This window comes from Gymnoscopelus braueri (assembly GCF_963280865.1).
Source record: "Gymnoscopelus braueri genome assembly, chromosome: 5".
In the NCBI taxonomy this organism is placed as follows: Eukaryota; Metazoa; Chordata; class Actinopteri; order Myctophiformes; family Myctophidae; genus Gymnoscopelus; species Gymnoscopelus braueri.
Window position 1 is genome coordinate 52,997,526 of NC_137606.1, and position 19,731 is coordinate 53,017,256.

Genomic DNA, 19,731 nt, shown 5'->3' on the forward strand with positions numbered 1-19,731 from the left:
GTCATCGACTTTGACCTTGAAGTCATTTACCTTCATTTTACTGAGGGAATGTTTGGTCCCAAAGAGAATGGATTCAGTTTTCCCAAGGTGTAGTGACAGTTTGTTATCGGTAAGCCAGGTACGGATTTTTGAGAGTTCAGAGCTGAGAGCTTCCTCAACTTGCAACTTGTCCTCACCCGAGATCAGGAGTGCCGAGTCATCAGCGAACAGGAACAGTTTGCAGTTACAGGCAGCATTCATGTCGTTAATGTATAGAAGGAACAGTAACGGCCCTAGATCCCATTGGTTCACCGATCTGTCCGTCAACCCCCGCCCCGTTAACACAACATTACGAGCGACGCCCACTGCACTCTGGTTGGTTGGGGAAATGAAACACTTCCTATACCGGGTACACCGACGCGCTCCTCCAGGCTTTTATTTTTTAGCAAAACTAAACAATAAAAGCCTGGAGATCGAGGCTACAGGACGAGTAACAATTCCAGTCGAGGACAGCCCTACTATGTTCAAACATAATCCTGTCAGTATTATTTAGCAACATTTTTATTTTTGTAACATTCTGTACCATAGAATATAGTTGAGAATAGAATGATATGTTTGGACATAGTTCTAGGCCTACTGATATTTATGTTCTGAAAATATGTATATTATTTTATATGTTCTTTTCATCTTAAAATGAGTATACTGTAACTCAGCCTCCTGGTGTTGTCGCTAAAAAGATTGTTCTGGTCTTCTGTCTAATAAATGCTACTGACAAATAAATCAGGCTGTGCTGCGTTTAGTTACTGTTATTTATAGACGGGGTGCTGTGATTTTCAGTGATTTTTTCCCCCCCCCAAAACATAATCGTCAGGTATTATGGTTTTACTAGGAGGAAGATTTTTTTCAAAAAAGTGTACAGAAATGGTTAAAATTATGTTTTTATGTGTACACGCCTCCAGTTCATTATGTATACCTGGTTATCACCTTAGCACCTCCTCCACCACCTTAGCACCACCCACCTGTCCTAGTCCCTCCTCCTCCTCATGCCCACACCTGTTATGATAATTTGACCCTCAAGGTTTCAGCCTCCAGGTAAAAACTCAAAATAGTCAGAGAAGACATAAAACACCACCAGGGGGCTTAATGAAGTTCTATCAACCTCATAGACACATGAAAAACTAAAAAAGAGCAAAACCATGGCACCACCTCTTTAAAGCAGTAATAATATGTATGTGAGTTTGTCACACCACAGAATAATGTGAAAAACTAATTTGATTTGTTAAAAAATAAACATGAAAAAGCAAGTGTCTAAGGACCACCATTGATGAGCGTGCTGACGAGGTCTTGGCACTTGAAAACCATCATGTGATTTGCATTGAAAACGTCTAAGATTAAGTACACATTCATTTGCTTTGCAATGGGTTTACAAAATCGTAAATAGTGGACATGTGAGTTGGAACCAGATTATTCTGACAAACCTGACAATAAAAAGTGATTGACGAAGTAATGAACACAAGAAACATCAAAATGATTTTGTTACCAACCTTTATTGAATACAATGGGTCATATTTTATGACTTTTTATAGTGACTTGAATTGGAGAAGTTATTCAGCAGCTTCTTTTCCCTGTAAAAATAGGAATATACATTTAGATATTCAACATTAATCTTTACTTAAATCTTAGTTTAAGATAATCATCTTTATAAACCTTCATATTGCACATGTATTTACCTTGGAGTCGCGAGTTTTAGCTCTCATCTTGTTGACCTGGGATTCAGCGATGTCAGCACGCTCTTCAGCCTCCTCCAGCTCATGCTGAACCTTTCTGCACTTGGACAGGTGAGTGTTGGCTGCTTCCTCCTACAATATGATAGAGATGGTTCAAAGCCTCAATATTTGAAAAGAGCATCTTGCAATTATAGTCCAAACAAAACAATTTCAGGAAATTGTAATGTGTGGTTGTGGCTAATACAGTAGCCCATGTGGTATGTTCATGAGTGACTTGGGACCACAGGTTTTCATTGGAACGGTGCGATCATGGCTGTGTTCTTGTTCTGCACCCCGAGCGAAACAGAATCTATTGCTTTCTGTAGTCCATTTTGGACAAGTTTACCATTTTGCCTGAAACACTGCCTGCGTCTGCAAAATGTGTGCATTGGTGTGGAACAGGTTGCCTTTCCTTTTAGCACCCGTGTTACAGTAACAGGGCAGAGCTTCCACAGCCTCCCCGCATGCCACACAAGCACAGCAATCTAGAGATGCCATGTGCCGCTCGTGGAAAGCAGCGAGATGGACACTGAAACATTCTCTGCTGTTGGTCATCGTCACATAATACCAGCCCTCTTTTTTACATAACTGATTCCTATTAAGTCTTAGTTAGTAGTTTCACTGAGACAACGGCACTATGCCCATGGCCAAGTGAAAATTCATCAATATGTATATTTGTCTTACCGCTTCCTCAGCCTGCCTCTTGTAGCCCTTCACCTTCATCTGCAGTTTGTCTACCAGATCCTGAAGCCTGCCAACATTCTTCTTGTCCTCTTCAGTCTAAAGTCAGAGTGAATTAATAACATTATTTGTATGTTCGTGCAATCTACAGTATTCATTTAGTCAGAGGCATGATGGTCATTGAAGTGAACATGAAATACAGTACCTGGTATGTCAGCTCCTTCACTCTCCTCTCGTATTTGCGGACACCTTTAATAGCATCTGCTCCACCTCTCTGTGCACCTTCAACCTCTGCCTCCAGCTCACGCACCTTCAGAGTTGAATTATACATTATGAGGTTATTTCCTCTTATTTCATTGTCTATGACTATAACCTGTGTTGAAGTAAACTACATCTTACCCTGCCCTCCAGTTTCTGGAGCTGCTTCTTGCCTCCCTTCATAGCCAGGTTCTCAGCCTCATCTAGACGGTGCTGCAGGTCCTTGACTGTGACCTCCAGGTTCTTCTTCATCCTCTCCAGGTGAGAGCTAGTGTCCTGCTCCTTCTTCAGCTCCTCGGCCATCATGGCAGCCTGGAAAGTCATGTTTGTATTGTATTGTATGTTATATCAAGCATAGCCTCGATCTCCAGACTTTTATTGTTTAGTTTTGCTAAAAATAAAAGCCTGGAGGAACGCGTCGGTGTACCCGGTATAGGAAGTGTTTCATTTCCCCAACCAACCAGAGTGCAGTGGGCGTCGCTCGTAATGTTGTGTTAGCGGGGCGGGGGTTGATGGACAGATCGGTGAACCAATGGGATCAGGCGCAGTCTCTCTGCGCCTCTATACACCCGCCCCTCTATACACAAAATCAGGAGCGTTGGTGCAGCCTATATCAAGCATGACATGAGGATATCTAATAGATAAGGGTAGGGCATCCTAACTTACATCAGTGATTGCTTTCTTGGCCTTTTCCTCTGCATTCCTTGCTTCTTGAACGCTGTCGTCCACTTCACCTTGGACCTGGACCAGGTCAGTCTCAAGCTTCTTCTTGGTGTTCAAAAGGCTTGTGTTCTAAAATAAAGATTCAGTTGAACAATGTTCAGTGGTAGCCAGTTGATTTCCTCACGAGAGCTACCTATGGGGTGGGTACCCATCTGGTGCCCATCAAAACCACTCCTTGGAGGGCGGGGTTTAGCCTTATTTTTTCCCCCACTGTGTAATACAGTAGGTGGACAGTAGGTGGCAGGGCCGAGCAACTATTGACTGGGTGGCTAGCTTTTTCTAAACCAAGTCCTATTTGCACTCCTTTTTCTTTTGTTAAAGGGACAATTTAAAAGAAATGAAAATTTCACACACATTTCAATTTGTATTTAAAGTGAAATATCTCTTTAACTATATTCTACAGTTTAACCCAGTGATTCTCAACCTTTTTCATTTCAATTTCATTACAGTATGTAGTCTCATATCTATTGCTTTATTTAGGCATTTTGTATCACAATATATATATTTTCTTTTAATAATAATAATAATAATAATAATAATATTAATGACTCAAAATATATATAGGGCTGCAGTGGTTAGTGTGTTCTGTAATTGTAATCAAGATCTACAAAGTAACTCGTACCTGTGTACATTGTTTTATTCTGAAATTTGAAGTTTTTCATTGACTTACGTACCTGAGAGTGCAACAGTCCACCGCGCTCACTAGCATCTACCAGTTCTTGCTCAGCCACTTTGCGGCCTCTCTCTGTTTGTTCCAGAGCCACTCTCAGCTCCTCAATCTCAGCAACCATGAGGCCATTCCTACGCTCCACCATGGAAGCTTGCTCCTTCAGATCTTCTTGGGCTCTGAGAGCATCATCAAGGTGCAGTTGGGCATCCTAAAATAAATCACATTTGAAGTGGTGAGGAGAAACATCAGAATGTGACTAATTTCTTTCAGAGCAGCTCCACTGTTTGAATATGTGTCTGTCTACTAAATACTATGTTTTGCACCTTAAGCTGTCCCTGGACGTTCCTCAGCTGCTTCTGGGCCTCAGCAGCCTGGCGGTTGGCGTGGCTCAGCTGAACCTCCATCTCGTTCAGGTCTCCCTCCATCTTCTTCTTGATCCTCAGGGCATCGTTTCTGCTCCTGACCTCAGAGTCCAGAGTGCTCTGCATGGAGTCAATCACCCTCTGGCTGTTCCTCTTGATCTGCTCCATCTCCTCATCCTTCTCTGCCAGCTTCCTGTCGACCTCACCCTTGATCTGGTTGAGCTCCAGCTGCACACGAAGAATCTTGGACTCCTCGTGCTCCAGAGTACCCTGAAATGTAACACAGGATCAAAATGTGAGATCATACACTGCTACACTGATTGAATATAAAACTTATTGAAAGAATTATTAAATATTGGAGCTTAAAATATTGTAGCAAATAGCCCCTAGTAACGCCCTGAGCTGGGATCCTTTTGCTTGATGTTTCACAAACCTCTTACGAGGAGATGCATCCAAATTCTGACACCAATATAGTGAATAGCACAACGTCCTGAGCAGGGATCGAACCCGGATCAATCAATAGGCAATGCTAAGCAAGCTAGCTCGCTCATAGCCACTTCAGTGGGATCACTACACTACACACAATTGCATTCTTCTGCAGTTTTACCTCGGCTTCCTCCAGGGCTGTCTGGATCTCTGACTTCTCTGTCTCCACCTGTTTCTTGGACTTCTCCAGCTCATGGATGTTCTTTCCAGTCTCACCAATCTGTTCAGTCAGGTCTGAGATCTCCTCTGCAGTTGATTGAACAAAACATAATTTCAGTCAGCAAGTATTTTGTATTTGAATTTGAATAAAGTTGGTGTAGCCTATATCCACAATTAATTTTGAACATTTCAATAATTTTAAAAGCAAAATGACACCAGCTTTTGGCTCAAAACAAATATGCAAAAAATAAATAAAGCAAAAATAAAAACTGTTGTTAGAATGATGTTAGAATGATGTAGAGAAAGACTCACGTTGCAGGTTCTTATTCTCACGCTTCATGGTCTCCAGTTGGTCCAGAGACTCCTCGTAGGAGTTCTTCAACTTAAACATCTCAGTGCTGAGAGAACGAGCCTCTTTCTGAGCTCCTTCCAGTTCTGCCTGGCCCTCTTCAAACTTCTGCTTCCATTCTGCCAAGACCTGCACAGCATTTGTAATGAAATGTGTAATTTACCCCACTTTAAGGAGTCACTGATTACTTTTGTTTTAAACTAATGAATGTCAAAGCACCTTATCGAAGTTCCTCTGTTTCTTGTCAAGGTTGGCAGCCAGACCATTGGCCCTCTCCACATCAATCATGAGGTCTTCCACTTCACCCTGGAGTCTCTGTTTGGTCTTCTCCAGAGAGGCGCACTTGGAATTCACAGCCTCGATTTGCTCCTCAGCTTCCTGAAGACGCTGGGCTAGCTTCTTCCTGTTGATCAGTGTTGAATGGAATAAAATTATTATGGGCAATATTTTGAATAGTGAGTGCTTTCTGAAAACATTGGTTCTCAAAGTGGGGTCTGGGAACCCCCAAGGGTCCTTCAGAGGGGGATCCAGGGGGTCCCCAACAAAAATAGTTAATGTAACATCAAGATCATTTTAACCACTTTATCCATTTATACGTTGGCTATTAAAAAATAGGAGATCTATAAGCTCAATGCGCGTCACTTTGTGCTATGCTGCGAGCTTGTACATCTGCTATTTTCTGCTGTTTTGTTTTTGAAAAATATCGAAAAAGTTGAATACATTTTTAATAATTTTGAATTTGTTTTAACATAAATCTTCTCTTCTGGGCGTCCCTGGCACAAAACCTTTGCAGAGGGTGGTCCACGTCCAAATATATATCAATTTGGGGGTCCTTGACACCAAAAGGTTTGAGAAACACTGGTTTAAAACACTGATCACTTACTTAGCTTCCTCCAGCTCCTCAGTGCGTTGGACAGCATCAGTCTCATACTTGCTCCTCCACTGACACACCTCAGCGTTGGCCTTGGACATTCCACGCTGCAGCTCCGCCTTGGCTTCCTGCTCCTCCTCAAACTGCTCCCTCAGGAGGTCACAGTCATGGCGAGCTGATTGCACAGCATGAGCAAGGGCATTCTTTGCCTGTCAAAACGAAATGGCCAAAATAATGTCAGCTGAATAAAATTGCCAAAAATATAAAACTAGGCCTAAAATAAAGGTTAAAGAAAAACTGTTCCTTACCTTAACCTCCTCTTCAACGACTCTCTTCAACTCCTCAATCTGCTGGGTGAAGGCCTGCTTGCCTCTGGTGAGCTGAGAGACCAGAGCTTCTTTCTCCTCCAGTTGACGACCAAACTCACCTAGTTAGAAATTGTAATATTCGTTTCAAACATTTCAAACATGTAAGTCCCGGGATAACTGCTGATCAAAGCATTATCTTTAATTATGGTCAATTGGCTCAAGTACCATCGACAAACGATGTAGACGAAGTAGACTTTAACATGAACATTTACCGTTCTCTGTCAACAGTCTTGCTCTCTGAGCTCCAACATCATTGATCTGGCGAACGTTCTCATCACTCTTGGCCTTGATTTCACTAAGTTGGTCCTCAAGGGTGCGGCACATCTTTTCAAGATTTCCCTGTAAATGAACATTGGACATATTCAATCATCGTTTTTTGTCTCCGCCAGGCCGAAGGCTGGCGAGAGAGTATGTTTTACCCTCCGTCCGTCCGTCCGTCCGTCCGTCCGTCTGTCCGTCCGTGTGTGTGTCCTGTCTGTGTGTTAGCAGCTAATCTCCGGCACCGTTGGCCCGGTCGCTCCGAAAATGTGCACACACACTCCCTGGATGCCAATTCAGAACCTTTGCCCCAATTTTTTTTTCACATGGGCCTGTTATAGCGCCACCAGGAGGCCAATTTGTGCAAAACCCATTTTTTTACATTACTCCTACAGATTTTATCCAAACGTCATGCAAATCGGTACACAGTATGCTGGGGTTTAAGTGGTTAACAAATTGTCTGATTATCAGCTTAACGTTAAGACTGCCTTTCACTAATATGCCCCACACATGTGGAACTGTCTACAATCAGTTTTGAAATTGGAGAATTTCATTTCACTCGATCGCTTTTAACAGTTTGTGAGAAATACTCTGAGATCTGTCTGAGAATATCTGAAATGTTATCTTGCAATTTATTTTGTTTAATGTTATGCTATGTTTACTGTAATCAGGGCGTCATTGGAAAGGAGAGCTTGCCCGTAATGGACATTTCTGATGAAAAAATGTGTTATTGGGAGCGGCCATAGCTGAGTGGTTAGTGAGCCCGCCTAGGGAACCAGCTGGCCCTGGTTGCCCCAGGTTTGATTCTAGGCTATCCCAGCATATGTGCCGATGATATGAAATTTGTCCCTGAGCAAGACTCTTAACCCCAATTGCTCACAGGTTCTCATTGGAAACAAGACCGCAAGGACTTTCATGAACGACCTGTTAAAAGGAATTATCCTTATCTGACTAATTATATTATACAAAGGAATTCCATCATACCTTTGCCTTAGCTACAGCCTCCATGTTGCTGGAGAGGTCATCAATCTCCATCTTGTATTCGCTCTTCTCCTTCTCTAGTTTCTGCTTGACTCTCTGGAGGTTGTCGATCTGCTCACCCAGTTCAGCCACGCTGTCAGCCTGTTTCTTACGGAGAGCAGAGGCGGTGGCTTCATGCTGCAGGGTGGACTCTTCAAGGTCACGACGCAGCTTCTGGAACTCAGCCTCACGCTTTTTGTTCATCTCTATCTGAGCAGCGGTGGCTCCTCCAGCCTCCTCAAGCCTCTCACTGATCTCCTCAAGTTCCCTGGAGAGATCAGCCCTCTGCTTCTCAACCTTGGCACGAGCAGCACGCTCTGCCTCAATCTCCTCCTCCAGTTCTTCAATACGAGCCTTTCAAATGAATGTTGTTAGATTAACATCTGAAAGTAATAATTTACTCTTACTTATTATTAATGATTTTACAAAATATAAAAATACCTGGAGTTCTTTGATTTTCTTCTGTGACTGAGCCCCCAAAGATTGTTCATCCTCAATCTTACTCAGAAGCTGGCTTACTTCAAAGTCCTTCCTGTGGAATACAGCACATCATATGTTAGTGTCATTCTGGTTGTGGTTTCTCTCCATGACATTTCATATTGTTGGTCCACATTACTTCTTTATCTTCTCTTCAGACTGTTGCTTGTCATTTTCCAGGTCCATGATGGATTCCTGGGCCAGTTTCAGATCACCCTCCAACTTTCTCTTGGTTCTCTCCAGGTCCATGCGGAGCTTCTTCTCTTGCTCCAGAGAACCCTCCAGCTGCACAATGATAAATTATTTGTTCGTCATCATTCAGTGAAACAATAAACATAATGTGTTCCAAACATCCGATTCACTTTGGTAAAACTCACATCGTCAACTTGCTGCTCCAGCTTGGTCTTGGCCTTGGTCAGAGTGTTGACTTTGTCTTCCTCTGCCTGCAGGTCATCCAGGGTCTGTTGATGTGCCTCTTGGAGGGCCTTCTTCTCCTTGGTCAGCTTAGCAAGTCCCTCATCCTGAGAGGCCATCTCCTCGGTCAGGTTCTTCACCTAAATAAGCAGAACAGAATTTGTTGTCATGGAATAGATCATTATTGCACTTGGTCTCTGTCGGGTGGAAACCTCTCGTGTCCAAAACAGTCACTTAAGGATTCCCACCCAAAAATAGCAAAAGTAGCAGATCGACAAGCTTGTAGATCTGCTACTTTGTTTTAAAATGTGTGTGTGTGTGTGTGACGCTGTAGTATGATCAAGTAGGGCGTTAATTTACGAAAAAAAAACATGAATGGTTTTAATATGGATATAGGAGGTTTCTGCCCGACATCAACGACTACTAACTTGATAAAACCCCAGAGAGTATATAAACTATACCTTGTTTTCAGTGGCGTGTTTCTCCTTCTCCACTTTGGCCAAGGTGAGCTCCAGGTCATCAATGTCCTTCTTTAGCTCAGAGCATTCATCCTCCAGCTTCCTCTTCTTGGCGGTCAGTTCAGCATTGATCTCCTCCTCGTCCTCCAGCCTCTCAGTCGTCTCTTTGAGCTTTGCCTCCAACTGAATCTTACTTTTAATAAGACCCTCACATCTCTCCTCTGCATCGTTCAATGCTTCATCTCCCTTGGGATCAATGAAAAAAAAAAAACGCAAGGGAAGAAACATATCAGCTTCTGGTCAAGATATACTTTTGCAGTTGCCTGTTGGTGGGTACAGACTCTTAGGGAGCATGAAAAAGCACAGCTTTGTGATCTGAGGGATGGAATTGTAAATGTCCAGTGTACTTACTGATGCTGATGACAGCAGGAGGTTACTTTTCTCCTGTATCAGAGCCACCATCTTCTCCTCTAGGTCCTTCTTCTTGGCCAGGGCAGCAGCCAGGTCAATCGTCATCTTTTCATAGTTCTCCTTCATGTTGGCCAGTTCCTTCTCAGTCTCAGCACTCTGCAGAAGAGGCTTGATCTTGTAGTAGACCTTCATCCATGGCCAGTTTTTCACATTGACGAACGAGCGGAGGTTGAACTGGATGGTGAAAACGGCCTCTCTGTGGAAAAACGGTTGAAGTGTGTCACGATTGTGGACGGTGATGTAAGAAGTATTAGTTTTATTATAGTGTTTTGACACTATAACAAAATTGTATTGAACAGTAAGTGTACTTACAAATGATACTAAATATTGAATAAATTATGTTTTCAAAGTACCTCTGAGCCATCATCTTAACAAAATTCTTCCTCATGAGGTAAGCTCGTGCGAGAGCCTGAGTCATGGTGACCAGAGCAAACAGCTTTTCATCTCGCATCTCCTCCAGTGTACCCAGCAGACCAGCTTTGAAGAACACCTGAAGACAATGTTACAAACACTGTAACTGAACAACTGTAACATCAACTTTTAGTCCTCTCTTGATAATGTTAAACCAGGTTCACAGTGTGTTTACCTTGGTGTGTCCAAACTTGTACTCATCAACGGGAACGTCAATGGACCCAAGCAGCTTCTCAGAGGCTTTCTTGTTGTCCATGAACGCGCCATCGGGACATGCACTGGCATTCAGTACTTTGTACCTGTTTAACAGAAGTTCATGGTCATTTTGCGTGCCTCCCGTTTATAGGTATGGAACAGCTTTGCTGGAAAAAGGGAATGAATACCTCTGCTTGAAGTCAGAATAGGGGATTCTGCTGGGGAAGCCCTTTCTACAGATTCTGATGCCCTCCAGCACACCGTTACACCTCAGCTGGTGGATAACCAGGAAGTTCTCCATCAGGCCTGTAAAGATGTTGCTCCTTTATTATTATTAGGACAGAATAGTTACACACTGGCCAAAGTTCTATTAAATGACCACCTCACAATCATTGTTTACATTTTTGGCTCTGTGTGTCCGTGTGTGTATGTGTGTGTGTGTCATTCTGTCTCTGTACAGCTAATCTCCGGCAACGTTGGCTTGATCGCAGCAAAACTGTGCACACACACTCCCTGGATGCCAAAGCAGAACCTCTGCCCCAAATGTTTCACATGGGCCTTTTATAGCGCCACCAGCTGGCCGATTTGTGCAAAACTATTTTTTTGACAGTTCTCCTACAGATTTTGTCCAAAAATCCTGCAAATCGATACACAGTATCTCTATAGTCATTAAACGAAACTTGTCTTTCATATTTTTCAGATTCCATCCTGATTGGCTAAAATCGGCTTCCAAAGTTTCCATTAGGTCGAGGAAGAAATGCCACTTGAAACTTTTCAAATCAGCCTAATGGTGGCGCTATGACAGGCCGATTCCTGTTTTTACCTATAACTGCACTGATCTGTGTAAAACTTTGTATGTACACTCCCTAGAAGCTAAGGAAAAACCTTTGCCCTGCATTTTTCACATTTGCCTTTTATAGCGCATTTTTTTATATTACTCATACACATTTTGTCCAAAAATCATGCAAATCGGTACACATTATCCCTATAGTCAAGTGATCAAGATGGTTCCGTCCGATTTTTCATATTCCATCCTGATTGGCGAATTCCGAACATTGCTGGCCCAGAATAACCTACGTGACCTGGCGGAGACCTGTTCTTCGAGGAGCACTTTTTATAGTTACTTTCTGTGTTTACCTGGAGTCTTGGACTCGTTGGGAATGAGGCAGCGCACAAAGTGAGGATGAGTGCTCCTCAAGTTGGTCATCAGCATCCCCAAGTTCGCCTATTGAGACATAAAAGAGCCAATTAGGCTTATTATTAGTAAAAGGTCATACAATATTCTTCCTTTTCCTCCTCTACAATTACTTGAACACTTTAGATACTAACTAGTTACTTTACAGATTTAGATTGTTCTAAAACATACATTAACCACTTAAGCCCTATTTTAAACTTCAGCTATTAAAAAATAGCTGATCTACAAGCTCACAACTTGTGATACAGAAATTGTTTAATTCCAACTGAAAAGACTATTTCGTACATGGATATAATGTTGATAATAATAATGCTTCATGGAATATAATATTGATAATAATGAATACATATTCTTACCCTGAAAGCACTAGACACAGTCTGCATGGAACCACCCTTCTTCTTGCCTCCCTTTGCTCCAGCCACTGAGGAGAAAAAGATAAAAAACAAAAAGGTCAAACAAAAAGGTCTAAAACAAAAAAACACTGGTGCCAACAGAGATTAATAAACATACCTTCAGGCTCAGGTGGGGGATAGAACACAGCCAGCAGTTTAACTGTAGACTTTTGGAACAGCTGAATGACAGAGTCGTTAAGGGGGTCCTTATTCTTCTCTAGCCATCCCGTGATGCTGTAGTAGATAGATAGATAGATAGATAGATAGATAGATAGATAGATAGATAGATAGATAGATAGATAGATAGATAGATAGATAGATAAAGAATGTCATACATCATTGTACAGTGGACAGTGAAAAACAAATTGAAACTCAGCCTCCACAACTCCCAGGTCACAAAGAACACACAATCGCTGCTTCTCAGGAATGCCAGTATATGTACCCACCTCAACTGCCAGAGGTAATGCACCAGATCGTAGCTGGGCACAGAGGAACCTCTGTCCTCTCTTTAAATTAAATACAACGTGATGTTCAGTGATATTATAGTCCTCTTTGAATTGAACATGTTTTTTTAACTTAGCTTTTTTCCAAATGTCCTCCCTCCAGCCTCCATTGCTCCTGATGTAACATTGACAATTCATGTTTGACCGTATTTATATTACAATGAAGGTTATTCATAAAAATATACATTTAAATTAGAAAGTGAAAACATTTTAAGAGACCTCTCTTATCCATGGATGATTACATCTTCTAGGCCTATTCCAATCCTCTTATAATTTGACAAACCTTAGTAGTGCGTGGGTGCATTGGTGTCGTAGTGGTGAGGCCAAAATTGTTCTGCCCGGTTCTCCCCAGTGGCTAGAGCAATTGATCTGAATTTGCACACAGCCATTGACCATTACCATGAGCACCTAACAGCGAAGCCCGTTTTCCGATTACACGAAATCTCAGCTGTTTATTAGCGTTTTTGTGTTCGCTGGCTCCCGGGTTGCCAGATCATGTGTGCATATCCCCCCACCGGTATGGTCTAGTTAAATATAATTTTCGTAAGCATCTCTTCTGGCAGTTGGGTAAGGCGGTTCACAGTCTGATCATTTCACATCTCTGCCTTGTCAGGCAGCTTTCCTGTGTCACCTTCAATGGCCAACTTAGTGGTATACTTGTGCACCCCGAGAAAACACCTCAAGCTCTACTCTGAATATTTTTACATTCGGTGGCCTCCTCAAAACCCCCCAAAACCTACTGCATAAAATAAAATGAAATAAACCATAGAGTCATAAAGCTTGGTAAATGGAGCAAAACCTAAGTCAGGGCACAATTTCGCTTGACTTAGTATGTAATGTAGAGTAATCTCTACCTGTAATCCACCGTTCCAGCGTAGTGAACCAGGGAGAAGTGGGCCTCGCCCTTGCCTTTGGCAGGCTTGGGCTTCTCAAAGGCCTTATTCTTTCCAAGATGTGTGCCATGCAACTTGTCGTTGAAAGTTTTGTCTGAAGCCTTTGGGAACATGCACTCCTCTTCAAGGATGGAGAAGATGCCCAAGGGCTTTAAGAAGGCAAAAGAGACAAATCACCATAAACAAAAACAATATTAACATCATGTCCATTAAAGCACAAAATAATTGTATACCTTCTCAGTGAACTCAATGCAGACAGCCAAGTCCATGATAATATATAATGATATAATATAATGATATAATATAACTTCTCAATGAGCTCAATGCAGACAGCCAAGTCCATGATAATATATAATAATATATTAATATAATATAATAATAATTGTATACTGTACCTTCTCAATGAGCTCAATGCAGACAGCCAGGTCCATGCCGAAGTCAATGAGATCCCAGGGGATGCCTTCTTTTTTGTACTCTTCTTGTTCCAGAACAAACATGGTGTGGTTGAAAAACTGTTGCAGTTTCTCATTGGTGAAGTTGATGCACAGCTGCTCCAGGGTGTTGAACTGTGGGTGGATATCATTAGATCATTAGCCTGCAGTCTCTTAAAGTTTTTGTGACAGAAATAATGATGATCCCACTTAAAACAAGTCCATGCCACTTACATCAAAGATTTCAAAACCAGCGATGTCCAGCACACCAATGTAGGAGTTTCTCTGCTGCTTGGTGTCCAGCATCTCATTGATCCTAATGACCATCCACAAGAACTCCTTTTCATAGATGGACTTGGCCAAGGCACCGACTGAGTTCATTACCTAAGGGAATAGGAACTTTAGTAGGGGTGTGAATTACACAATTTACAATTCAGAATTTGGGCATTTAGCAGACGTTCTTAATCCAGAGCGATTTACAGTAAGCAAGGAAAACACAAGGTAATACATCAAATGCATATCAATAGTAATCTAGGATCATAGGTAAACCAAGAACCTATCATCAGTCTAAACAGTATAATCCAACAAAAACAAAATCAATAATCTGTACATTGAAACTATACACACTATAGGATGCCAGGTCTAGCCTCGCGTGGCCAGACAATGTCACACGACACACTGCGTGGATATTAGTCTGGTCTAGGGGCGGTTACAAAAAGATCCAAACGGACTCTATTGGTTAGACCTAAACCAATCAGAGCAGTGCTTCCTTGTTCACGAACCAATCAGAGCAGTGCTTCCTTGTACGTCATTACTCCAAATAAGGTGATAAGCCCGCCCACATTTGGATACTGGGCCCTGGTTGGTTCCGCACAACTGCGGAGGGAGAGAAATGGAATCTCTATGGAGGGGGGCCAGACCTAATCTGCCGAGGGCTAAAGTGCGATGCAATTTTGCAAAGGCAGATTCGTCTGGAACCAGGCTATGCCAGGTCTACAAATGAACCTGGCATCTATCTACATAACATGCTATCTAAATAACATTTAAGCCTTTGCATTATGCCTGAAAGGTCTTCAAGGCTAGGGCAAGGACAGCCTAGGGTGGAGTCTGAAGAGGTGAGTCTTCAGATTACGGTGGAAGATTGGGAGTGAGTCTGCAGTTCTACAGTAACTGCAATGGGGAGTTCGTTCCACAGTTTCTAAACCAGAAGGGAGAAGAGTCTGTCCCGGGTGTTTTAGGGAAGGTTCTGACAGCTTCCCTGTGTTAGCTGAGTGAGCGGGAGGGTTTGTATGGTTGCATACACAATGTGTAGTGTTTTTTTTTTTTTTTTTTACAGGTACAGTATAACAATACTGTTAAAATAATATGTCAGAGGTGCATGGAACTGCACATGTTTCCGCAGAGTGGTATATGTTGTATGCTCTTCATTTATGAAATAAATAAATATAAATTAATTTGAATAATGTTGTAGGATCATTTTATCTACAGAAGGTGATTTTAGACAGTCTGGACACAACTCAAAAAGATATTAGAGTTCTTATGGTATGCTGTGTTGAGAGTATAAGGTGTGTATGAAATCAGAACATGGAAATAATGTAACTTACTCACCTGTGGGACAGTTTGTCCCTTAGTGACATACTCGTTTCCGACTTTCACTCTGGGGTAGCAATACGCCTTAAGCATCTCTGCTGAGTTTACACCCAACAGGTAGCCAATCTTGTCAGCCTCTGAAATGTTCATACAATTTGCAATTTACAATTTAGGCATTTAGCAGATGCTCTTAATCCAGAGAGCGATTTACAGTAAGCAAGGTAAACACGAGGTAATACGTCAAATGCATAGAGATAGTAATCCAGGATCATAGGTAAACCCAATAATTATCAGTCTAAACAGTATAATATATTTTTTTCTTTTTTATCCCAAAATGTTTTAAACCAGTGCCAATTTTGTAAGCTGTAAACCTGGGCCCAGTAGGACGTAGCGCGTGGAAGGAACACGTTATTCCAACCTGTTCCTTTCCCCTCCATCAGGCCCCGACTGACCAGGGGGAGGCAGTATAGAGACCAGGACTACTGCATGTTTTTTGTGAGGGTGTCTAGCCGAGGGGGACACGGGGAGAACATGCAAACTCCGTACAGAAAGGCCCTTTAGCCAACACCACCTAGAGTATGGGCAATGATGATCCGGACGAGAGGACACGCACGCCCCCAGCGCCCCCGGCGGGAATCGAATCCAGGAACTTCTAGCTGTGAGGCGACAGCACTACAGACTGCGCCACCATGCCACCGTAACCAGTATAATAGCGCTAGGTATACTCTTGGTTGCTTGTTTTTGCAGAAAATGCACTAAAGACTTCTGGTGATTAGTAGTTTTCGTTCCCTACCTATGTTGAATACACTTATTGTAAGTCGCTTTGGATAAAAGCGTCTGCTAAATGACTGTAATGTAATGTAATGTAATAATATAAATAAATAAAATAATGGAAATATATTGGAAATATATTTAGCTTAGTTCATTTTGAATATAAGTAAATACAATACTTGTGACAAAGCATGCATTATTTTCATTTACATTTTCCTTAGTTGAAGATTTAGCTTACCCTCTGTGATAATGAATAATAATAATAATAATAATAATAATAATAATAATAATAATAATAATAATAATAATAATAATAATAATAAATATCAGCTCACCCTCCGTGCCGTCAGGTTCTGCCTGTTCTTCACGCTGCTTCTGTTTGAACTTCAAGACTCCATGATGCATCACTGCACCGGTGAGCTTGTAGATTAACTGTTTTTCCTCACCGTTGAAGCCCAGGATGTCAATAGCCTCCTGACGTATTCAAAAGATTGAGATTAAACATTAGATTAACAAACATAATTTAAAACTATGTACAACAATTAACAATCCAACATACAGTATAAGTGTATATATTTTATCTGCTCATTTCTAAAGTGACAATTTAGGACTTTTAAGACCTATAAAATAAATAATTTCAAATAAAACAAATATGACCATTACTACGTCCAAAGTAATCAACTAACTATACAATAAAAATTGTCAAACATTGGCCAAATTGTCGAATATTATCTAAGAAAGACGTAAAGAATGTGAAAACATGTACTGTAGATCGGCTTTTTTCAAAATATGTATCTGTGAAACCGAGTCAAACTAAATGTAATGCCTCAACTGCTACAATTCCAAAGTGCTTGTCAACCACGGCTTTATAAAATACATTTTGCAGAGCAACTGACTGCAGTGCACAGTGCGTATTAGAAAGTATTAAAGTATTAAAATATGTTCACTAACATCAGTAGCTTCCAGCTCCTCCTTGTCATTAATGCTGGCCACAGTGATCACACCCATGCTGATCAATGGGAAGTCGTAGGGGTTGGCGCTGATCAGACACATTTCTTAAAAGGGATTAAAAAAGGGTGAACATGTGTTTTTATTCATTCATTTATGTACTCACAGCATCATCAGTAATTCCACTTACCAATAATCTCAGGTTTGTGGTTGGTCATCATCTGGAAAAAGATGTGGTAACCTCTCTCTGCAGAAAGCTGGTAGGTCACTCTAGACTTCTCCAGCAAATCTGTATGGGTTGTACATAACTCATAATAAAAATAATAATAATGATAACATTTATATGGGTTGTACATAACTCAAAAAGTAATCCTCAAATGAACGCATACTGTATATAATTTATCATCTGTGAACTTCATACTTACATGTTTCAATATCAGCACTGGCCAGTTTACCCGTTGTGCCGAAATGGATTCTGATGAATTTACCCTGTTTGATATAGCAAAATGTGTTTCATCCCTCTACATTGTGGAATCATTGCAGGTTTTCTCATAAAATGTTATTATTTATACTTACAAAGCGAGAGGAGTTGTCATTCCTAATAGTCTTGGCATTTCCATAGGACTCCAGCAAGGGATTGGCTGCAATAATCTGATCCTCCAGTGACCCCTAGAATGTTTTAGACATCGCCCAATTTAAAATTTGGTCAGAATTATTTTAAATTGAATTGCTATATTCTATATAAATGCTTCATGTTAAAAAATATTTGTTTTTGTTAATGTTAAAAACCTGTAGATATACCTTGATTTTACCGCTATCGGCCGCACATTTTTCTCCACCAGAACTAGCTGTTGCAAAGTACTGGATGACACGCTTGGTGTTCACAGTCTTTCCAGCACCGGATTCTCCACTGGTTATAAATGCATACATTCAGAGAAATGTAGTTAGTGAATTTGTACACAATGTTCCTTTTTTAATGCCTAGTAGATGGGCTTGATGAAACTTACGTGATCAGGACAGACTGGTTCTCTTTATCTGTAAAATGTAAAGCAAACTTTTAGTCACGGATACAGCACGAAACCATTATACTGTAGTTATATATTTTTTGAATGTCCTGACTAGTACGTACCCATCAGCATGAACTGATAAGCGTTGTCAGAGACAGAGAATATGTGGGGTGGAGCCTCAATACGCTTCTTGCCTCTGTAGGCATTTACAACCTCCTGGTCGTACACTGGGAGCCACTTGTAGGGGTTCACAGTTGCACAAAACAAGCCAGAGTAGGTCTGAAGGGGAGAAGAGAGAGAACATTAACATCATACAACATACTGTAACACTGAGCATGCCACATATCTGGGTCAACGGATCACTAGAGCTGCGATTAATCACAACTTGAAAGTGGCATCAACTAATGAGTAAGTTAACTTCAGAACCATGAGTTTGTCTGAATTAGTTTTTCTATGGTTTTCACTTGATGATATAACTTGTACTCTGTATTTTTCTTTCTTTGCTATCGACAGGTGCAATGCTGTACTGTACTCAGCATGTAGAAAACCTTACATAGATCATCCATGCTGCATAACGCTCTTTGAGGTTATACAGGACAGTGGCTTCAGTGAGGTGGGTCATCATGGCCATGTCCTCAATTTTGTCATACTTGGGAGGGTTCATAGGGGTGACATCAGCCTCCTTTGCAACTCTTTCCTAAAAATAAAAACACAACTTTAGAATGTCTTGCAATTACAGTTGTACTGTGTCACTATTTTATTTTAGATCCACCTACGTACCTCCTTAGATTCGAGCAGTTCCACGGTGACTTTGGCACCGTCCTTACTTAGGATTTTACACTTGACATACAGCTCCTTAGCATCAACCACATATGCTGCAGATTTGGCATCAAAGGGTGCAGCTTGAGCCTCCATTCTCTCCTTCTCTGGCTTACGGAGGTAAATGGCGGCCTTGCCATACTGCTCCATCTCTGCGTCCGTACTCATGGTGGCGGCTTTCTGTAGACAGACAAATAGATGGTGTTGATGCCTTTGCTGACTTGAGATCTGAGCTGATAATTGTAGGACTATTCTTATGGTTATGGCTTAGTGTAGGTTTAATAGAAAGATTATGAACACTCACTTTTCCCCTCTACCAGCAGCAGTGAAACCTTGTGTGAAACCCTTAATTGTGAAAGAAACACATTATTTTGAGGACGTTAATATGAGTTGAATGATTCAATACAATTTATAATCATGAATTAAATTAGATTATATGAATCCTAATGTTCATTCTTGCCACACACCACTTCATAAGTTCTCATTAGTTCCACATCTGAAAAGAGTGATCCATTACAATATTATTGAAATGAAATGATGCTTGCCCATTCAGTTCTTTTCGTTTGTTTGTTTGTATGTTATTTGCTTATTCCTATATTCACCAAGTTATTTTTGGCATTTTGTCATATGATCCTTTTTTATTATTATTAAGTACTGAAGCAGTGCTAGATAGTTTTTTTCTCTCTAAAACTCTTTAATTCCATTGTATGAATTAAGGTTACATTCAGATGTGGGGCGGCCATAGCTGAGTGGTTAGTGAGCCCGCCTAGGGAACCAGAGGCCCTGGTTGCCCCAGGTACGATTCC

At 41.3% G+C, this 19,731-nt stretch overlaps 1 protein-coding gene across 1 annotated transcript; it reads right to left on the bottom strand.

Moving 5' to 3' along the window:
• Positions 1 to 1,568: 1,568 nt before the first annotated feature.
• On the bottom strand, positions 1,569 to 19,099 carry LOC308084959 (myosin heavy chain, fast skeletal muscle-like). Its single transcript, XM_080427954.1, has 40 exons — positions 18,887 to 19,099; positions 18,660 to 18,803; positions 18,229 to 18,385; positions 18,107 to 18,134; positions 17,901 to 18,009; positions 17,676 to 17,768; positions 17,525 to 17,588; positions 17,290 to 17,388; positions 17,103 to 17,206; positions 16,487 to 16,625; positions 15,399 to 15,517; positions 14,025 to 14,174; positions 13,755 to 13,925; positions 13,321 to 13,508; positions 12,082 to 12,197; positions 11,928 to 11,992; positions 11,514 to 11,601; positions 10,565 to 10,682; positions 10,357 to 10,480; positions 10,124 to 10,260; positions 9,711 to 9,966; positions 9,303 to 9,545; positions 8,805 to 8,981; positions 8,567 to 8,712; positions 8,392 to 8,482; positions 7,915 to 8,304; positions 6,885 to 7,011; positions 6,613 to 6,731; positions 6,317 to 6,513; positions 5,653 to 5,836; positions 5,397 to 5,562; positions 5,047 to 5,171; positions 4,401 to 4,709; positions 4,082 to 4,285; positions 3,351 to 3,476; positions 2,826 to 2,996; positions 2,632 to 2,736; positions 2,430 to 2,525; positions 1,710 to 1,838; positions 1,569 to 1,604 (listed from the first exon to the last, which is right to left on the bottom strand). The coding sequence occupies exons 1-40, from the start codon at positions 19,091 to 19,093 to the stop codon at positions 1,584 to 1,586; spliced, it is 5,802 nt and encodes a 1,933-aa protein (XP_080284080.1). The 5' UTR covers positions 19,094 to 19,099; the 3' UTR covers positions 1,569 to 1,583.
• Between the last annotated feature and the right edge of the window lie 632 nt (positions 19,100 to 19,731).